Source organism: Miniopterus schreibersii, assembly GCF_964146895.1.
Source record: "Miniopterus schreibersii genome assembly, chromosome: 3".
In the NCBI taxonomy this organism is placed as follows: Eukaryota; Metazoa; Chordata; class Mammalia; order Chiroptera; family Miniopteridae; genus Miniopterus; species Miniopterus schreibersii.
Window position 1 is genome coordinate 61,227,279 of NC_138103.1, and position 21,928 is coordinate 61,249,206.

At 39.1% G+C, this 21,928-nt stretch overlaps 1 protein-coding gene across 2 annotated transcripts in view; it reads right to left on the reverse strand.

Annotated features, from left to right (window-relative positions):
• VCAN (versican) overlaps positions 1-21,928 on the reverse strand; it is a 100,366-nt gene that overhangs the window by 50,685 nt on the left and 27,753 nt on the right. The window contains exons 6-7 of one of the 2 annotated variants that reach the window (XM_081133422.1): positions 17,828-18,121; positions 8,435-11,218 (exon numbers count right to left, since the gene is read on the reverse strand). In XM_081133422.1, the coding sequence (XP_080989548.1) occupies positions 8,435-11,218; positions 17,828-18,121 (3,078 nt within the window). The remainder of the gene's footprint in view (positions 1-8,434; positions 11,219-17,827; positions 18,122-21,928) is intronic. The other variant, XM_081133423.1, reaches the window with a different exon arrangement.

The following is a 21,928-nucleotide window of genomic DNA, read 5'->3' on the forward strand; positions in this document are numbered from 1 at the left end:
ACAGAATTATACATTGGTACATTTCCTTTTCCTTTCTCAACTTAGAAAAACAAACTTTCGGAAACCTAGTATATGCATCATTTGGCCAAAGCAACTAAGTCACCCTGTGAGATCCTGGGGACACTGCAGCACAGAGCCAAACAACGAGGCCACTGGAAGCCAGTTAAGGTGGGGCATACGGATGACACGCGCACAGCCAGGTCTGGGTGCAGTGCCATGACACAGGGTGTCAACTGTTCAGAGACATAGATACTGAAATATAATTAAGCTTTTCCTCTCCCTCCAAAGATTCTATGCAGTTTAAAAGCTCCTACTTATACTGTAAATGATTTATGAAGAAACGCTTTATACATTACTGCAATAATTCTAGCAAGTACTTAGAAGTTTCTTCATAATTATTTTCTTCCCAAGATTAAAATTACTCTTTTTAAGAAAAATTGTAGTCTTCTTGACAATATTTAGGTGTTTCCCTCCTAATTCATGCTCAAAAGCCTAAACTCTGGCATCTCTCTAAGGAAACCATCCTTAATGAAATAAAGTAGGTGCTCAGTTGTCCACAGGGTGCCTTAGGATGAAAGAATGTTTTACATTTTCTATCGCTTCAATTATGTTGTAAAAAAATTCAAAGTACTGCGATACAAATGAAAGAAATATACAACAGTTTTCACCAAAACACCATCCTTAATGCCTCCAGCTAGGGTCATTCTTGTAACTGTTCCATCAATAAAACCACCGAATACCCAATTCTTCTTTTTGCACCTGACAAATGTCTTATTGAGGTGTCATGCTTTGTAAACTGACAAAAATAGGCAATCCCTTCTTTAAAAAATAACATTTTCAGCTTTACCTCATTAAAATGAAACCTCAGAGAGCATTTCTTTTTCCTGTTCTTTGATCCCTATTGCTCCTCTCCCCATGCATGTCTGTCCCCTTAGCTACACCTACCAACCCCACCCCTCCCCCCAAAAAAAGTGCTGAACACTGTCTGGGCCCGTGAATGCAGTTTTTATTCATTGTACAAATGAATGATCTGAGGGCCATTAAGGAAGAAGAATGTAATCCCTGTGTTGAGAACTGGGGGTTTCCTTGACGACAGCAAAAAGACAGCAGGGAATGCCCATGTGTTCTATGAATATGCAAGAAGAGGCGAGGCCCAGTACCTGGAAAATTCATACAGAACTCAGAAAGAGCTCTTTTTCTTTTTTTAAAAAAATCAGATTGGTAGTTATCAAAATCATAAGCCCAATTTCCACACATGAAAAAGAGCAGGAAGCGAATGGATTGTATTGGTAGGTACTACAGAATCAATGCTACATTCAAAGGCTATATTATAATAAGGGCTGCAGCGGCTTCTGATCTGCACACAGTGGCATCCCCCAAATGCAATCCATGGGGGATTAAAATTTAACAAGCTCTTGCAGCAAGCAGATTCAACAGCATAATTAGAGTTGGCTCCCCACGGCATCAAGCATCTTGAATTTTAAGAGAACTCAGTTTTTACCTATTTAGTACAAAACAGTCTAAATTTCCTACATTTAGAAGATCAGCATAAAATAATTCCTAAAAGCTGAGAGGGGTTTAATTTGTACTAAGTGGTTCCCATGTGCTAGGCACCGTGCTTGCAGCTTGGTTGTCATGGAGTATTAACTGTGTGTGATGTGTCCACACAATGACTGGCCAGCCCTTGGAGAGGTTCCTTTCCTTTTAAGCGATCTGCTGTGTAGTATTATTATATATGTTTAAAGTTATAACAACTGAGATTATAGAAATTAAGCAATTTATTCAAGGTCAAAACAGATTGCAAATAGCCATGTTGATAATGAACCCAGGTCTGTTTCCAAAGGCTCTTTCCATTACATCAGCTGCCTCTTCTATGTCTCCCATGAAGGGAATTGCTCACCCACCCATTTCATTCAGAATATCACACAGTGTGCTTCAAAATACCAATTCTAGTCTTAAAACTAGTGCATGGTAATTGTTTGACTATTTGTTGAATAAGTGAGAAATATATATTTGTATATATACATATGTATATACATATGTATATATGATCATCTTGTTTCATAATCCCTGTGATTTGGAAAAATAATAAGGGTCAAAGTATAGGAAGTATTATTCTCTATATACATTAATAGCAATTATATCCATTTTACTGGCAAAAACTTTTGACAGAGAAATTAGGAAATTCTGGATGCACATTGCAGATAAGCAAAGGAGAGACTGACTGTAGATTCTCCATTTATAGCACCTGCTTCTGTCACACTAATGACTCAAAATTCACTTAACAAGATGTCATGAACCTTTAAACCACCTTTCGGGAGTATATAGCCCACTCTTCAAAAAGTAATTTTGAACTTTACAGTGTAAACTCTGAGCTATGATACTTCATGGGGATATATTTTGAAAAGTTAAGTGTACTTAACCTACAGAAGATGCTGTCGTTATTAACAAGTACAAATCACTGAAGAACAGAAGAGTGGCATGAGAACACCCCCTCCTGAGGAAGCTGGCTGAATGCTTCTGGTGTCCAGGACCTGTGGGCTTCCAGGTGTGTCCTATGAGGACACTCATCTTGTGAGGCAGCCTGCATTCTTTGTCATCTGAGCTATATTTAGAGAAATGCCTGTTAATACTGAGAGTTCCTTATACCCACTTGTGAGCTTCTGTTGGGAGGCAGTAGCCTAATAACTGGTTTCCAGTCATTTGTTTTTGACCTACCCCTCCATCAAGGACTGGCTTAAGGCTCTTCCATCTGTCCTGTGCAATATTCTCTGACCTCCCTGCCTTCACTGATTCCTTCCTTTGCTGACCTCATCTGCCATTCACAGCCAGCACTACATGACCTAGTACATTAGGCTCTGTTTCTTTACTGCAATTAGATTTGATTGTGTTACTGTTGGTTCCCCAAAATGCATTTAAAGTCCTTGGGATCAGGGACTATGGTTTATGTTTATTTTGTGCCCTTTTTAATATCTGTCAAAGAAGTAGTCAGGTTGTAGCTTTACCTGATGATAACCCTTGATTGATTCTATTCTGCTGAAGACAGTGTAAGCCTTTCTCTCAGGGTCACTGCCAATGACAGCTAAGCGGTATCTGTCTTTGGATAATGCCCCACCTGGGCAGTAGTTTTGGTAATGGTAAGTTGCAACTGCAAATCCATTTTCAAAAAGAATAGGCATTGGTTCATGTTAAGAAGAAGGTAAAGTTCCTTTTAGCTATCTATGGAACATGTCTTTTATTATTAAACTTCAATCTATGAAGAAAACAATTTCAATTTCTTAATTTTTTCCTCGAGTTCAGTGGGTTCATACAATATTCATAGAGCATTTTATAGATTAAGATGCTATGTGAGTTTGTGTGTGTCTGTGAGTGGTATTTGCATGTTTATGTTATATATACAAACTATTTCACTAAGAAGGATGTTTTAAAAAGGCCACCTTTGCTCTGTAGTGCAGTGCTAAGATCGTCAATAACTTAGAAACACTAAAGTCAATTCTTTTCTTTATACAATAGAAATGAAGGGGAAATGGTCTCTTCATTTTTCATTATTTGACTAATAGAAAAGAAACTCAATCTTTTTCTAGATTTAGAACAGCCAAGGAGGGAGGGGGAAGCCACTCTAATTCACCGCAGAAAACTGCGTTTCTCTGGCAAGGAGCCACAGCTGGAGCCCAGCAGAGGGAACCACTCATATGTGTAGGGAGCAGCCCCATCCACTCTCAGGGATGTGCTCCAAAATTCTGCAGGAAAGCAGCGCCCACAACCAGGGCTACAGATTTCAGCATGCTGTTCTCTTGCCATGGCAGGGCTCTGAATGGCATGCATGCTAGAAGCAAACTAAACCTAAGTCATCTGCTCTTAACAATTCAACAGAACGCCAATGAGAAGCCAGTATTTCCAGGCTCTGTGCTTTTTCAGGAATTGATGAACAGGTCAGCACCTGAGCCAATAGGGGGTCATCCCTCCTGTGAGTTCATCAGGGGCAAGAATTGCCTCACTGCAAAAGTGCTCCAAGGAGTGCCAAGACTGTTAGCCCCAGGGCCAGCAGTGTTAGAGCCAGTGTGCCTGTTTGCCCATCTGCAATTTTTCTCAAGTTGTCTCACAAATTATCTCTGAAGTTTAAACATGATAATATATGTAAAACATAGTCTGACAGTAACAAGCTCTAAGTGTGAGACGGGTAGTAATCTACCTCTGCACATACCAGTGACATTCTGAAATGTATCTGGATATTATCTTGATTACACATGGGCAGTTATATGATTGAAATTAGATTTGCTTCCTTTAGCAACATACAGAGTTATTCAAAGTCAATATCAATAAATGTGCACCATTATAGTGAAAGTATTGATAATCAGACTAATTAAAATTTTTTAATACTTTATAAAATCAATTCCTTCAGGAATGAGTAATTGTTTGGGCTTTATTTTGAGTTATATCATTCTCTTTTTAGCTCTTCTTTGAGGTACATGTTATTTTAGAAACTACCACAGGGCCTAGGGGAGAGGTTTCAAGACAGTGGGGCCCCTATCTCCCACCCAAACATGAACCAGAACAGCCATTCCTTTATCTGCTCCAAATGTGAAGCTTCTGAGTAAGATTTTGTTTGAAGAAATCTGATCCTATAATAAAAAATATGAAAGTAGTTTTTCACATAATTTCTATAAAAATAAAATATATGTGATTAAAATTTATATGAGGCTATCTTGAAGGAACATAACGGTTTTAAAGATGGTGACCTTGAAATCAATGACACAAATACTGGCATTTTCCTAGATTCCTCCTGTTCTCAGAGCCAACATCCCCTATTCTTTACCTTTTCCTCAACACCATTGGATTCATAAAATCAGCCTTTAGCTTTATGAACAAACAAAAATGCTGAAGGGATTAATCACATGGGAGTTGCTTCTGAATGACATAAGCATAACTCTCAATAAAGAAACTAAGCAAAATAAGTTCTAATTTAATGGCCAAAATTATCTTAACACCTCATTGATGTTTAATATCATCACATTAGTAATTTTATATATCTTTAAAATTTGTTATTTTAGTTTAATAGTGGCTTTACATTTGCCCTACGCTCATATTTAGATTGATACAAATGATAAAACTAGCAAAACAAATCTGACAAGACAAATAACATCAAGCTGGCCTGACAAAGAGTATGTAGTTTATATGAACTTGTTTTAGAAAAACCTAATAGGCCACCTATTTTAAAGTTATAACTGTGAATATTTTCAAGTTTTTCTTTGATTTAAAGACACCAGTATAAAATTTAAAAAAATATATTCACAGTTCTGTTACACTAACTTGTGACATTTCAGATGACTCAGAGAAAAAGCATTCTTTAAAAAAACAAAACAAAACAAAAGCCCAGAATTGAAGAAACTCTTCCTACATCATTAAACCCTGTAGACTCCATACATGTTCACAAAGAAAACCTTTTAATAATTTTTCAAAATGCAGGTGTGCAAATTACTCCTGAAATAGACAAGAGTCATGTTTTCAGTATCCCCCAAACCCACTGTTAAATACACCCCATAGCATTTTTCAGCTCATAAAACTTTTATGAGCTGAAAAGTTCCTTCAGATTTTTTAACTGCTAACTACAGTTGCCCTCCAGCAACAGCACCCTAAGTTGCTATTAAGATCCATTTGAACAAATATAACATAAACATGTCCTGAGTAGCATGTTTTGTTTCATAGCAGTAAAAAAAAAATCAAGATTTATATGACTTGCTGAGTGCAGCAAAAAAAAAAAATTATGAATGTCTTGGTTTACTGTAGCATGGGTGGTACTTTTGCTTACTTGGATATATAGTACATGTAGAGGTCGAGTCTATGTTTGTGAATAGGCTTATACAAGTTCGTACATATACCAAGGATTTTCCAGTCTGGAAAATGTGCCTTGATACATAAAAAGGTTGGTTTTCCAGGCACATATGTATTTTTCTTTGTTAATGTACACCTGCCTTAGAACCTATTAATTTAACATCTGCTTTAGGGCTTTCCCTTGCCAAAGTTCAAAATGCTTGAAAAATTAAATTTCTCAGAGGAAACAAATAAAATAAGTAAAAATAAGCAGTTGGATCTGAGTTAACCTCATTGTCTTAATAAGACAATAAATAATGCTTTTAGTCATAAAGAGAATGGCATATATAAACTATACAAAAATTATAAAAGAGAGGGAAGGAGGGGGGAGGGAGAGAGAGAGAGAGAGGGAGGAGGGGCGGGGGAGAAATGGGGGGGAACTAGGTAGACAGATGCTTGCCCCACGCGCCCGCCCACGCGCGCCCACACTGGGATCCTGTCCTGGAGGGAGAACCGGGTATTCCCTTCCCGCAGAGCTTTCTGACCATTTGTTATCCATACTGAACAAGAATTAGTTTGCAGACAAATCTTGGTCCCATGTTTTACAAATGGAAGAAAGAAGAGGAAAGCCCTGGCCGTGTCTCCCAGCCCCCGCTGAATTAAGTTCCCAACTCACATATAAATATGCGCCTCTGTGTAAATGGCTCTGGGTCGGGTTACTGGGCCTCCATTCCGAGTAACGGTTTATAAACCTAGGTTTTTTCCTAGGGCTGCCAGCTCTTCCAGGGAGATGGAGTTTCACTTTTCCATTCTGTAACTTGATCACCCTAACCTTAACACGGTTTCCCATTTAGAAGAGTTTTTAAATGTGGAACACTCTTTACATTTTCTAGATTATTCGACTGGGCTTAATATCCACACTGACGAAAGAGTAATCTAAATGGGGGAAAGCTGCTGTGTAGTCACTAGTCATTCAAATATATATATTTTTAATTCTCAAATGAAGTGTTGGCAGTAATTCCTTCTCTGCTCTCCCCGCTTCTTTCTCTTTCATATCAATACCCTCGTTGCAGTTTTCCAAGCCAGCTAACAGCAATCCTGGTCCCCGCCTGGCAACTCATCTTCTCTCTCCAACTCCAGTTCCAGGAGGCAGAAAAGGAAGGTAGGGAACATGCTGGGGTCTCCAAGACACAGCATGGCCAGTAGGGAAGTAATGCTCCCATGCCCGCCTCTGCCAGCTGCACTGGAGCGTGAAGATTAACTTCCAGACTCCGGTGATGTGTTCCCTTCTCTACAGCTTACTGCCCTGCGACAGCTTTCCCACTGAGAAAATTCTGGATAGTAGAGCTGTGAAGATAGAAGATCTGTGAAATGTCCCCTACAGCACTGGAAGCCAGCTGACCTGACAATAGAGTGACCTGTTTGTTCCCAACAGGTGCCCTCCTGAGAACTCTAATGAGGACAGCATCGCTCTTAAGAAAAATGAGAGCCTGGGGGAAATATTCCAACAGGACACGAGAGAGAAAAGAGAACATTCTTCTAGCCTGACTTCTCAGAGCCGTGTCAAGGGGAAATGAGCATCTATTCATTTAATTCACATCTTAAGACTAGGATATAGCTACTTAACTAAAGTCAATGATCTTGACTCCTAACATAGAGAGACAAACAAACCTGAATTGATCTATTGAACTGTATGCACTGGGTAGTCTCAACTCAGCTAAAACATGGTGTGGTCTTTAGAAAGGAATACATTATGTTTGATCATGAAAATTGCAAGTATTAATCAGTGTTAAAAAAACAGACAAACAGCTTTTAAGCATTTCCCCAGAGAGATAAATAAAATAATTAAGCAAAATAGATGGCATTGCAAATATTCCTATTGATGAAACAATTAAGTCATAAAATAATAACATTACAACCTAGTTTTAGGGAACAGAGGTAATAGCCACCTTCTGAAATTATAGTTGATGCAATGAATAATAGCATTTCCTAGAACTGAGCTAGATTGCATTTGTTCTGAATATTTAAAGCCTCATTAAAATATCCAAGGACAACAGCTTAAAAACATTTGGAACTTGCAAGAAATAACATTTAAGCAACAGGCCTGTTACCCACCCCACAAGTCATACGATAAACCTGCAAAATCCTGGAAAAGAAAAACCACAGCAAACCTTTAGATGTCTTTCTGTCGGCCCTAGGAATGGGAAAACGGGTTTAGCTGTCCACAGTGTAAGTGTTGAAGGTTAATGGTTAAAGACCAATGGAATGTTAACACAGTCTAGTACTACACTTGAGTAGTAATGCATGGAAGACACTGAAATTAGAACACTTGGTTCTGCATGTCCTGAGGGATGTAACGTGATGATCTGGTTATATTAGATGACAAAGCAGGGCTTCTTAAAACCTTTAAAATAAAATTGTATCTAACATTCTTCCAAATTGTTTAACATATTCCTCCAATGCTTGTACAAATTTGTGAAGCTAAAACACAGAACTTTTTCACACTCCAGTTATCTTCTAATGGCAGCATTTGGTATGTTGACTTTTTTTTTTTTTCCAAAAGAAAATTTCAAGATACAATGCTGATTGCCTTGACTGGTATGTCTAGAAAGCAAAGACTTACCTGTCTTGTTTTCTCTGACCTCAATAATGTAAATATTTATGTCAGGGTGGAATTTTGTCCCCGTTGGGGGCTCTGGAGTGGAAAGTGCCTGAGGACCGAAGGCTTCTTTGCCTTTCACAGTGGGTGGTCTTGCTGGCTGTGTAACAGAAGGAGGACTTGAAGCTGTGAAATATTCTCTATCGATACCGGTTTCCATTTCCTTGGCTACAATATCCTCGAGAGTGGTAGGAGGAGCACGAGATGTTGACTCTGCAATGATGACCATGTCACCCGCCGTTTCCTCACTGGCTTCCCTGTCAATGAGAGGTGGTTTCTCAGTGGGGACCGAGGATGGCTGGAATGCTGGAGTCCTGTGAAGTCTGTCCACTGGGCTGAAGGCAGTAGTGGTCTCACCTGGAACTGTGGCTTTAGTTGTTAAAACTTCTGGGAATTCTGTGGTTTTGGGCTTTTCGAATAATCCTGAGCCTAAATCAATATAATCTAAGGATGTTTTCTCTCCTTCCTCAGTAGTGGCTTCTTCTACAGGTTGGGTAGCACTTGGACTAATGCCTGGTGTTAGTGTTAGCACTTCCTCTGTTTTTGCTTTGTGCTCAGTGACAGCACCAGGTGGGTAAGACGTAGTGTGTTCAATTCTTCCACTTGGAGTTGTTTCTAGAATTGGGACTCTCTCAGAACTCGTCGCCAATCTATCTTCAGAAACAGTATAGGCCGACCCATCACTTTCCTGTTCATCCAAAGGTGCTGTCGCCTCCGTGGCTGTGCCAGCTGTAGAACTGAGAGCAGGAACTGGTTTCTCCGGAGTCTTATCTTTCCAAGGAAATTCTTCCTGAGTTGTTCCCTGGGTCATTTCTGTTGTTGTTCTTATAGTTTTAGGAGAAACAGTTGCCTCAAGGTGAGCCTGATCAATGGCATGTATGTCTTGAGAGGGTCCACCTAGGACTTCACCTTCTGATGGAAGAGAGGGGACCAGCACTCCCCAGTCTGTCTTGGGGATTACAGAGAGGGGAACGGTATGGGAAGTGTCTACATATGTAGTAGGCTCCGGGGGGCTGCTGTAATTAACAAATGCCAATCCTTCCACATCTGAAGTGTGTGCAAATTGAGGGGCAGTGGGCACAGGCTCAGAGACACCCGTGTCTTCTCCTTCATCCAAAGCACTTCCTTCTACAGTGGAATGAGCAAACCGCCCCTCCATGCTTGTGACAGGTGGAACCCTTTCTTCAGCTGTAGAGTCCCTCAAGGTTGACTTTTCTGTAGCGCCAGTCAATGTAGCTGGCCGAAATACAACTGTGACTTCCCCGTGGTCTGTCGTGTCTTCCTCAGTAAACTGCTCTGACGGCGTCTGAGTACCATCTGGGATAAGAGTAAAGTCACCCCCTCCATCCCGAGTGAAACCTGGGACTTCTCCACCCTTTCCACTCACCCCCGTAGTGGTGAGTGAGGCAGGGGGCGGTTTTGGAGAGCCTGCACGTTCTGTGAACCCTGACGGCTTCCAGGCCTTTCTATCTTCATCCCATAACCATTTGGAGACAGTGGCCACCTCCACACTTAAAGTGCCGGGGGTCGAATGCGCTGCTGTGACAGCCTCATCATGCTTTGTCGTATCTTGATGGCCGTCTGTGTCTAATCCAACTGCAGTTCTTGTGGAGTCTCCCTCCACCTCGCTCGCCTCTGTTGGCGCCACGCTTGGCTTTGCTGTTGTCGGTGGCGTTGAATCAAAGAATTTGGTCATTTCCGCCAGAGAACCTGAGGACGTGGTAGAGAACTTCATTCCAGAGAAGGCTTCTTCCTCTGTTTTGCCTATGAAGGGACCTTTGGTGATCTTTTCCTGTATTTCATCACTGGTATAAGCACCTGTTCTCGCCTCTGGTGGCAGGGCTTCTGTTCTTTCTCTCCCTTGTGTCACCTCTGTGTGCGCAGGGGGATGAGTAACTGTGGATACCCCCTCGGCTAACCTTTCATCTCCGGAATAAGGAAAGGACTCTGTGCCATGACTGTCAGGCCTAGCTCCCGGGGAGGCGGCCTCCGCATCCTCTGGTCGACCGGCTGTGGCGTCTTCTGAAGTCTTTGACACTGTAATGACTTCAGGTATTTGGCTAAAGCCCCAAGTGCTCTGGCCAGGTCTAACTGTAGATGTTCTGTCTTCACCACCACCTTCTCCCAAGGTGAAATAGCGGGTTGTGGGCACTGATTCGGAAGCACTGCTTACTGTTTTCTTTTCAGATTTAGATTCCAGGGTCATTCTTGTAGATACAAATGGTGTTTCGGTTACAGGGAATTCTCTGGAAGGAATGTGCTTTGAGATTTCCATAGACGTTACCAAGGGACCCACTTCTATTTGCTCAATTTGCGTAACTGATTCTCGTGTTTGTATGTCTTCCATGACACCATCCCATGAATCAGTAGCATGATGGGAGGTGACGGTTGTACTCTGGGGCACTTCTTTCTTAATTTCAGATACGTCTGGCTTTCCAAGTGGTCCTGAAGCAGAAGGTGAGTAATAGTCCCTATCCCAAGGCTTCTTGGCACTCCCAGCAGGTGTGGGTGGTTGAGTGGCTAATTTGTGTGTGACAGCTGGAGACTGAACTGTGGATTTCTGCTCAAAATTGACTATGTTTCCCACAGAAGGGAACTTTGTTGTAATGACAGGTAAGTCAGTGGTTAAAGGGGTGGTTGGTGTAGTTCTGTCAGGTACCATTTGTAGTTCTTTGGATAAACTGTGTGATGCAGTTTCTGTAAGGATATTCAGATCGATGGTTGTAGCCTCTGTTATATTCTGTTTAGCTAGAAAATAATTTCAAAGAGTTGATTAGACAAGTCACTAATAAAAAGTTGCACGTCCAGTGTTTGTTAAGTGCTGCTGTATGTTTTGGGGTGACCCAAAAGTGTTTTGTGATGAACAGGAGTCTAAAAACTATACTTAAATTAACCCAAGGGCAACTGAACATTTAATAGTCACCAACTGATCACGTGTTTTATAGTGTAAGGATTATCACTGCTTTTACCCATAGGTATGAGTGACTGTTCTTGGTTAAGGAAAATGAATATTATGTAGTTTTAAGAGAAGGAGATGTCCAAAAACATATAAATGCAGAGTTTGGAAACAGCGGATAGGTGATATATCAGAAACTAGAGCAGCAACTTGAAGCCTAGCAGAACTTAGTGTTACTATTCTGGAAGCTTCTGTACCCTGCCTCTGGGTTTCTCCCTCCTTCTCAAGCTGCACAGTGTCTCAGGGGAGAGGGAGGGCCTCCGATTGCAAAACAACAAAAAGCCACATCAAATGTCCCCAAGCTACATATAAACTATTACATTGTCCATAATGTGGAGGGTTTCATAAAAACAGGATATTAAACTTTTTAAAATCACCCTTCACTTGATTCCAGGTGTTGGACATTTGTCTTCTGCATCCTTTCAACTCTGGTGGAGCCTTGTTTCTAATAAATAATAAAATGTTTCTGGCAAAGGCCACTTGGCATTTGTCGTAGTTGTACGTTTTGTTCTATGTTCTACACACTGTGTTTGTAACTCTTAAAGGTCTTGGTTCCAGGCTTACTTTAGCATGAAGCACAAGCATAGAACAGGAAATAAAGTACCCACATGATATATTTTAGGTCTGTAATTACAAATCACTGGAAACAACCCTGGGCATCAGAAAGAATAGGCTCAGGCAATAAAAAGTAACATGTCATCATAAAACGCTACATTATAAGGCATCCAGATTTACAGGGAATGGTTTGACCTGCTTAAAGAAATTTAAATCGTGTATGAAAGTGACAGTGTTGCAGACAAGATTCCTTGTTAACACGAATCTGTTAACAGGAGGTGATAACAGCTCGATTTTGCTGTTATACAGCTTAGTGCATAAAGAGTCTGGGTGGTTGTTGTTTTTCAAATTCAGACTTTCAAAAATCAAAAATTAGCTGCCACTTAACTCAGAAGGAACTGTTCTGAGGAAACCTTAGTCGTTGCTTTGCCATAGCCTGTACTGCTTAAAACTAGTTGTATGGGTAATGCCTGGTCCCACTGATAAGAGTTGTAATATCTGTAGTATCTATAATATCTTGTGTCTTACTACTAATAATACCAAAACGGAGTCCTTGGAAAACAACACTGGATACCTTTGAGCTCCATCTACTCTGTCAAAACTTAATGATATTAGGTCAGTGAAACTGTTCTGTATGATACTAGAATGGTAAATACATGTCACTATATATTTTTCCAAACCCATAAAATGTACAGCACAAAAAGTGAGCCTTAATGTAAACTACAGACTTTGAGTGATTATGATGTGTCCATGTAGGTCTACAAATTAGAACAAATGTGGAGAGGAATGTCGACAACGGGGAGGCGATGCCTGAGTGGGGATGGGAGGCACATAGGAAATCACTGCACTGCCCGCTCCATTTTGCTGTGAACCTAAAACTGCTCTAAAAAATAAAATTATTTTAAAATTTTAATGACAAAATGATGTTATTTTTTATAAATCAGACTTGAGCTATAATAGCCCAGATTAACCAACTTTATAATAAAAACTTGATAGCTATTTACATTATGGTGCATTTATATAATCTTTAAAGTCTGTCATGATTTGTCCTTTTATAGTAAAACAAAACTAAATTTAAAAACAGAATTGAACTTTTCAAAATATATTAAATATCCTTTTTCTCTTTTTATTTTTTTAAGAAAACCTTTCTGCATTCATTTATTGGAAGAAGCTTTAGTCTATTTTGATTGAAAAAAGCAACTTAAGGAACCAAAGTGTGGCTGACTGTTTTTCTTTTAAGTCAACTCTCTATATCCTCTGAAATTCCATAACCGTTACCTCATTTAACTGCCAAATATCATTTTTGTCTTATAACTGCATTCTTTGGGGAAATAGTAAAATGTACGTACAGAGAAAGTTCCCATGGAAACATAATATAAACAGCACACTGCATATTAGAAAAAAATTAATCATATTAATAACAACAAAAAAGGTAATTTTGCTTTTACCCTCTGAGTATTTCCATGGCTGATGAAATTAACTTAACAGGAGGTGATAACAGCATTAGGGCCAAACAGAGGGCCTGTGAATGGGGTCTTCTTATGTCCCAACCCAAGTTCTGTGCTAGTAACTTCTACAGTGCTATGAAAACACTTTGAAAGTGTTTGAAAAATGAAGGAATCAGATTTTTAAAAAACTAAATAACTATGTCCTGGCCAATTTGTACTGTACCATTGGTGTTGGCCTCATGTAGTCCTGGAGCACAGTGAAGTGACCGTAATATGAGTCTCAGAGAATCTCTTTTACAAAGCCAGGATTTGTGATTAAAAAAAAAAAAAAAGAAGTTTCTAATAATTTTAGAGCCCTGTTAAAATGTCTGCTTATAATTAATTTAATTAATTATACTATTTGAAATGGAAAACCTCAAACTTCCTTTTGGGGTTGGGTGGATTTTTCATCAACTTAACAGCTGATTTCCATCATAACTCAGTATAGCTCCTCATCTGTGCCATTTGTTTCAACCATTTCTCCCACCCCACAAAATCATTTTTAAAAATACCAATATTTATGAAGAGATATTTTAAGAATAATGTCACTGTATTAATGATGATTATTACAAAGGTGAGAACAACAACTCGAGATTATTCTAACGGTGTCACTCCGGACGGAGCACTCACATGAAGATGTTTTCGTTTTAGAAAACTGCCAGTGTCCCCTCAGCTACATGAGGAAGCCAACAGAAATCAGCACACTTCTTTTCCCACAAAAGCTCCCTTCCAACCTTTGCAGCTGTCTACCACACAGATGTTTCACATCGCTCTACTTATGGCATTTTATGTTCTATGGACTATCTTCTCTGTTGTAAGACATCAGGCAGATTTTTCTAATAAAATATAAAAATCCTGTTACCAGCATGATAGTCAATTTAACTCATACCCATACAGCCTACATTATAGGGAAGTGACTAACTTCAAATTAGTTCTCCTAGATTAAATGTTTTTATACATAAATAAATGTAAACATTGGAATCACAAGTAAAGTGGATATTCAATAAGTTGATTCTGGGTTAACAGGGGAAAAGTAAAGGTTGAAACAATGAGATTAAAATTCAAAAATTTTTTACAAGTTTTATGAGTGAGTGAATGCTAACATATTCAAATTCAATAAACAGAAAACATTTTTAAAAGGAAAAGTTTTGGTGCCTATGGTCAGATTATGATCTAGGGCACAAGAAAGATAAACTGACCATAGGTTTGAAGGTAAACAAATATGGAAGAAAGATAGCATATGAAGTGGTGGGTATTTATTTAGCCTTCTTTGGGCCACTATTTTTAGTTCCAAGTTTAATCAAACAGAGGGATGTGACAAATAAGGAGGGCTCGAGGCAAGATCACATATATGATTTAAAGGCTTAGACAGTAAAATTTCAAAACAAGGAAGTTGTTTCCGTTGAGGAAGATGTTGAGGGACAATGAAGAATTGTGCTCAATAATAGAAATAGCTGTTCTTTAGATTTTGGTCTCCAACTGAAAAGGAAATATGGGCTCCAACTCTAAGGCAATGGATTTAGATAATTAGAAAAACTATCTGAGTGACAGTAATAAGATATTAGAAGAGCTTTTCTAGGAAACGTGTTCTACTCCCCATTTTGGAGATCAGTAATAACATCAAACAGAGATGATCATGAGTCTCGAATGCTTTCCATTCACTTAAATTTGAGGATGTGTGAGTGATCTCTCAAAGCCCCGTGTAACTCTCTGACTTCCACAGAACTAGCTTAACTCTGAGGCCAGAGAAAAATCAGAAGTGGTTTAGTTTAATCATCACAGGGGAATACAGAGGAAAACTTTATTTCACAGACATTAATTTATTTGTTTTTTTTTAATCTATTTGACAAGAATCGATTCTAATTATATTTATCATCAGCCATTATTAATGTTCTATTCAATGATTTTAAAAGGAAAAAGGGAATTATAGCAAAATGAGATTGGGTATTGTTCATTCACCAAGAAGGGGCTATAAAAACACTTTCTGCATTTGGTAAAAGCAAACAAGAAAAACATGATTATATTTCTAAATTCCTCTACTTTACCAACCAACTGTATATCTTTGAAATCACTTTGGAACTGTCACAAGGGCCACAACTCCTACAATATTTACCCTACAGAATTTAGCCACTACTCAACTATGTGGGAAAAGTGGATGGCAGTCAAGTCATTGAGAATATTTTTCGAATTAAAATATGTGTGTGTGTGTATATACACGTGTGTGTGTATACACACACACACACATATACGTGTATATATGTGCATGTATATATATACATGTATGTACAGGAGAGAGGGGCAAAAGTAGGTTTACAGTTGCTCAATATTAAATAACAATACAAGAATAAACTCTTGTGTTTCTCGTGCTCACAACTGAAAACCTACTTTTGCCACACCCTGTATATTAAGATAATTTTCGAAAAATAAATTAGAAATTTGGGAAGCTGTTGGCATTGCATGTGCTTTAAGAAAGGTATTTATGTTATGACTAAACATTCTAAGCTTTTTATGCACTGAATAAATTTTGAATATGATAGGGTCTTAGGTAGGGGAGAAATAAACAAGAATTTAGCTCAGATGGGACAAAACCCAAAATCTGAACCATTATATTTGCAAGTTATATATTTCCAAGTTATACAGATTAAATGAATTAGAGAGAAAACAATGGACCTAAACTTTCCAACTTTTTAAGATTTTAATGTAGATTTTTAGTAGGTGGCTTTTCTATTTGAATTGAAGTACCTTGCTATTTCCTACATTCACGTGAATTCTTCATTTAAACAAATAATTTAAAACACATCGGGATGAATTCTTTGTGGCTATAGACAGGCTTTGACTTAAATTTTGCCCTCAGGGAGAAAAAGTGTTTAAAAGTTTTCTAGTGCCAGTTTTATAAAGCACAAGAAATATATATAATCAAGCAAGGTAGTGGAGCTGGAGAATTCTACTCCTTCCCTAATTTAACCTCTCTAACCCCTTCAATCCCAGCACACACCAAGCCAATTTTGTTCCTTAATCATATTAGTCACTTAATGTAAAACTGATCTTAGAGCTTGAATTACCTGTTATGAGAATGTGATGTAAAAGAATATTTCTTTCTACTTTTAAGGGTAAGGTTTTTTCATTGTTGTTTGTTTTCCTAAAAATTTATTAAGAAAGACTTTTCTGTCGTTTCAGGTTTTAGAAACAAAAGCTAGTATTTCCAATGGCTTTTTATGACCCACTTGTATTGGGCTAATACACAACACATGGCCTTAACACTCAGAAAGTTGAGTTCATGGGAGGAGATCCAAGCAGAGGCATCATAGCTGGGAGGCAACAGTGTGCGAAATCACACCTTCCCGTTGTACTAACATCTAGTCTGCTGACTACTCAGATATCCCAGCTGTATCTTTCTGGCTAATAAAGAATGACTGTGTATTTCACTTTAGAAACCAATTACATAACAGGCTATTTTCTACTCATTTCAGTTACATATTGCTATAACAAGATGTATTAGAAACTAATAACTTTTCAGTGCATTTCAATATAGCATGCCCCTACCTTACACATAACTCAAGGTCACCCAAAATTGTAGCAGATCCCTGTTTAGTTGTCACATAGGCCGGACAGTAAATATCACCGGGCTCTGGATTCCTTGCTTGTTTAATTAAACATTCTATAAGTATGATACTATATCATGAGACTACTATTGATAAAATCATTTCAGGTTATTTGAGAATTTTGAACAAATATATCTTGAATGTTGAAAACTGTTATTTAAAACCAATTTAAGTAGTAAACCTAATGAAGGTAGCAAAAAACATATATGTATGCCAATATGGTACTAGAGAATTAATTATTAGAAGACACATTTCTTTTACTTGAAACAAAATGAGATAAAAGAAGATTTTTATTTATAGCGTGGTTCATTTTCAGGTATTAATTAATTGAATGTTATATTATCCATGTCAGTTCCAAGTACTCACCTGCAATTATTGAAATTTGAATTCTCTGCCATTTCAAAGAAAGACATACCAAACAAAGACAAAATAAACAAAACTCAAGGTCTCAACTCAGCTACAGTTGGCCTTGACCTTACAGCACCATGATCTAGTTGCATTTAAGGACTGAATTAACATAAAATAACTACTCAGATATATGTTCTGTGGTGCAACGGGGCACAGTTAAGACTTGACAATTCCTCATTCCTTTTAAAAAACCATTTGTCAAACTTCCCCGTTTTAACCACCTCGCTGCTGTTCCGTTTGCGTGTTTTGGCAGTTACTGAACTGTTTCCATTGCTGGTTGAACATCAATGCATGCCTTCGAAGTATTTTTTTTTAATCTGTAACTTTTAAAAAGGTATCAAACACTTACGTTTAAAGCAGTAGGCATCAAATCTGCTATCAGGGGAAGGAAAGCCTGTCTGGTTCTCAAAACGATACAGGGTTCTCACCCCAAGTAAACCACCTCCACACTGGGCCTTGGCCACAGTCACAGGGTGGCGAACGCTGGCGTCCATCAGCCACCCGTAATCGCACTGGTCAAAGCCATTCCTCCAAGCCGCGTGGAGCTCCCCCACAGTCGCCAGCTGGGCGTCGTGGTTTTCACACTCTTCTTTGGCCTCCTCATAGGTGAATTTGTTGGGAGCAGTGATGTGGAACACATCACCTGAAATAAGGAGAGGAAAAAAGCCCTACATTTAGTAGTCATTCCTTTCCAGCCTGGGGTGTCGGGGCGGGGGGGAACATGTAATACTTTTTCATGATGTCGTAGCAGCTTCTGCCACTTTAAATTGGGAAACAACGGTTACTTGATTTCGTTACTATTCATGTATGATAAGAACACATACCAGAAAAGTTTCATCTATACGCACTTTATTCTCAGATAACTGCTTCTATATACACATAGGCCATAGAAGCAGCCACTTGATAATAAAGTTACAATAAATTCTTTAAGATGAACAAACCTTTCCAACTGAGTCTTTGGATTATTGTGCAGGAAACGCTGTCCTTACTAACATTGCACGCTGGAAGGGAAACCTGTAGTGGACTCTCACTGAGGTTATTTCACTTGGTTTATCCTAAAATCAAATGGTAATTCTCTGACCTTCCTTCTCATGTATCAGTACCATCAAAATGAATTAAATCCCATCAAATCAAATAACAAAACAAGAAAACCTCCAGGGTTTGAAGTCCAGAGGGGATAGAAGCCGCTGTTACCTGCCCTCCTGTCCGGGGAAGGGGCTGTGGGATCGTCCTGCAGGGCAGAGCCTGCACGTGGTCAGGGCCCAGAGTGAACGGGGGCCATCAGCTCCCACCCAACCAGCCAAAGACACCAAAGCCTCCCTGGGAGGAAGGGGCACCTTTTTTTTTCAATTTACTGTGCCCAGGGAAGATACCTTTTGCAATCTGTCTGCCTAGAGGGGTGCCTTTCTCCAGTTCTCAGAAAGACACCAGGTGTGCCAGATAGCAGGGCCTCTAACTAGGTTTGAGAGGCTCATATTTGCTTAATGATTAACAAAGAAAGGCTGAACATTTACTTTGTTCATCACCAGGCCCAATTAACGGAGAATATGTTTATTATCATTTAACGTGTCATAATAAAATGCTCCGGAAATGCCAGTTTGTTAAATTGGAATGTTCCTTGGGTAACTAACAAAACAATTGGCTGACATTAATTCAATGGAAATTAAATGATGCTTTCCACATCTGAGCACAAGTGGCCTTTTATTTTTATTTATTTATTTTTTTTGCACAAGTGGCCTTTTAAAAGACAGAGGCAGAATTAGAGAAGACCTGAGCAAATATAGCAGGCAGGTGGAAGGATATGAAATGAAACGGAGAGGAAGCTAAAATATTGATAGCCCGTTATTGCAGCAGCTGCGGGTCCTGTTTCCCTCTCACCGAGGCCGCTCTCTGATTCTATGAGATATTAGACAACTGGGACTCCAGGGCCCTCACGATTAGGGTCTTCACCTGACAAAGCTTAGATGTAACGAGCAGTTGTTTAAAACAAATAGAGCCATTACGCTCTCTGAGTGTGTGGCAGCTTTATAAAACAAGCAAAATTGGTCATAGGAAAATAGCCAAATCACACATATCAGCTTTTCTCACTATAAATCTAAAATTGCTACTGATGAAATTGGGTCAAATCCCAATAAGAACTATTTGAAGGAGAGAAAGAAAAATGACTTTTACCTGACTGAAAAGAGTAAGGTGGGGTGTGAGTAGGTTTGTCCTTAATGATCTAGCCTAGCAAAGGACAGTAATCCTCAAATCTAAAAATACATTATGAGAATGTAAGTCCCCCCTCCCCACCCCTTCGATGTCTCTCTCCCTAATAAGTTTTAAAAGCGTAAGGGTCACCATGCCAGTCAGAGTGTGTATTCCATCCCATTTGTTCAATGAATGCCATTTCACGTCCTTGTTAGAAAGCAAGGTGCTCTTTCTCCCCTCCTTCCCGAGCAGCAGCTAGCGAAAGCCAAGTCTGCGGCGGGGCTGTGGGGAGCTGCTGCTGGAGCAGGTGACGGGTGTCACCTATGGGCTTGGCCCAGGCAACAGAGGGACAGAGGCAGGCGGAGGGGGAGAGGCTGGTCCGCGGCCAGCAGCCTCGCTCGCGTCGCGTTGCCCTCGCAGTCGGCCTGAAAGGGACCAAGCGTGAAAGCGGGCGGCGCGCCAGCCGCCCCCTCCAGGCAGAGCGCTGGGCTTTGCTGTCACAGCTGGCATGTCATTTTTGGTGCCCTAGTTTCCTGCACTGCGAGCTGCTTCTACATTGAGGCAAAACTACTGTTCCTCCTAAGTAACAGGAATAATCAATCAGCCAACCAGAGCAGGGCAACGAAATATAATTAATTGGGTAAAACTGCTTCTCCAAACAGCTACGTTAGTGGGTCTGTTAGGGGAAATCAACCTCTCCAAGTGCGGCCAGGCCAAGGGGCTAATGAGCAAAAGCGCCGGCATGATTTCACGGAGGCCGCCTTCCCTGTCTCAGATGGCATGCATGTTTGTGGTATTCAAGGGAAGAAAGGTTTCAGAAGGTGCTGGCAGGTAAGAAAGAGAATTCTCTTATTATTCAATCATAAAAATCTACTTGTGGAACTCTGTAGAGAGAGATTCTTGTTAAACCTGACTTCATGTGAAAATATCAATTGTTTCATTCATTTTTTGGAGGGTGCAATTTCCATCTATCTATCCAATACCCATGAGATAGTGATTTTACTTATTTGATTAAATTCCGTTATTCCCTAAAGCCACCTATTTTTCTTTTCACTTATATGTAGGAATTTTTCAAACATGAAAAATAAAATTTTAAATATACATATTGAAAGATACATCACCATTGGGTTTTGTGTAACTCAGACAAAAAAGGGAAGATTTAACTGACATTGAATTTACTTGAGGTGAGAATTAAAAGGCATCACCTATAAAGGTACATTTGCCATAACTGTTGTTTTATTTCAAAATAATGAGAAAAAGAAAGGAAAAACATTTCCTTTAACTCAGTTCCAAAAAATAAATATCTAAGACTCCTAAATCGTAATTGTTTAACATAAACATTACCTTGCCCACTTCAAAAAAACCAGTGATACAGTGAGCATCCGCATTATAGGATTATTTTACTATATCTTGATACTCCTAAGATTAACACTGAATCTGTATCCAAAGTGATAAGTCAAATGTCCAAACTTTGCCCTCCCTATGTGTTAGCCTCAAACTATTAAGGCCAGGACATCGTATTCTTTTATAAAATATGCCAGACTACCCTGGCATCAGTTTCGTACTAAAATTTAAATCACACACACAGGTAAATCAATGGGTAACACACAGATAGCAGTGACCGAACTAATTCACATTACTAAGAGTTCTGAATTTCTAAGGCATCTATAACTTCCTGTCAAGTACTTTTTTTGACTCCTTAGATGCCTGGTTTTAATTAGGTAATCCTTTGATATTATGAGATTTTTATCTAACATAATACAAATATAGATGACCTGCTGTTTAAATCAGAACTAATCTATTAAAAACTTATTGTTGAAGATGTGGATCAGGAAGATAGTCAACTTATGGTTCAAATTCTAAGAATATAATTTCCCAAAATGTCTTCCACAGAAAACTGGTGAGCCTTGAGATGTGACTAGGTATTCCAAAGAGAAGAGGTTCCATAGACAACTGCATTTAGAAAAACAAACACAACTCACTTGACAGGTTTCATTTCTACAAGACTTTTTAGAGCATTTAATGTTACAGTATTTATCATGAGTCCCACACCATCTGACCAGAGAACTCTCCTTTTTTTCACAGAATACTACTTAATAGGCCATGATCTGTTCCATGGAATAGTTCGGAAAGCATTGCTCTAGAGAATTATGTGTTTCAATGAAGAGGAACCTCAATTCATCCATAACAAATATAACTTAGTATTAAATTTCTGGTTGCCTATTTGTCAGCCTGCTCAAGATAGAAGGAGAGTAAGTGG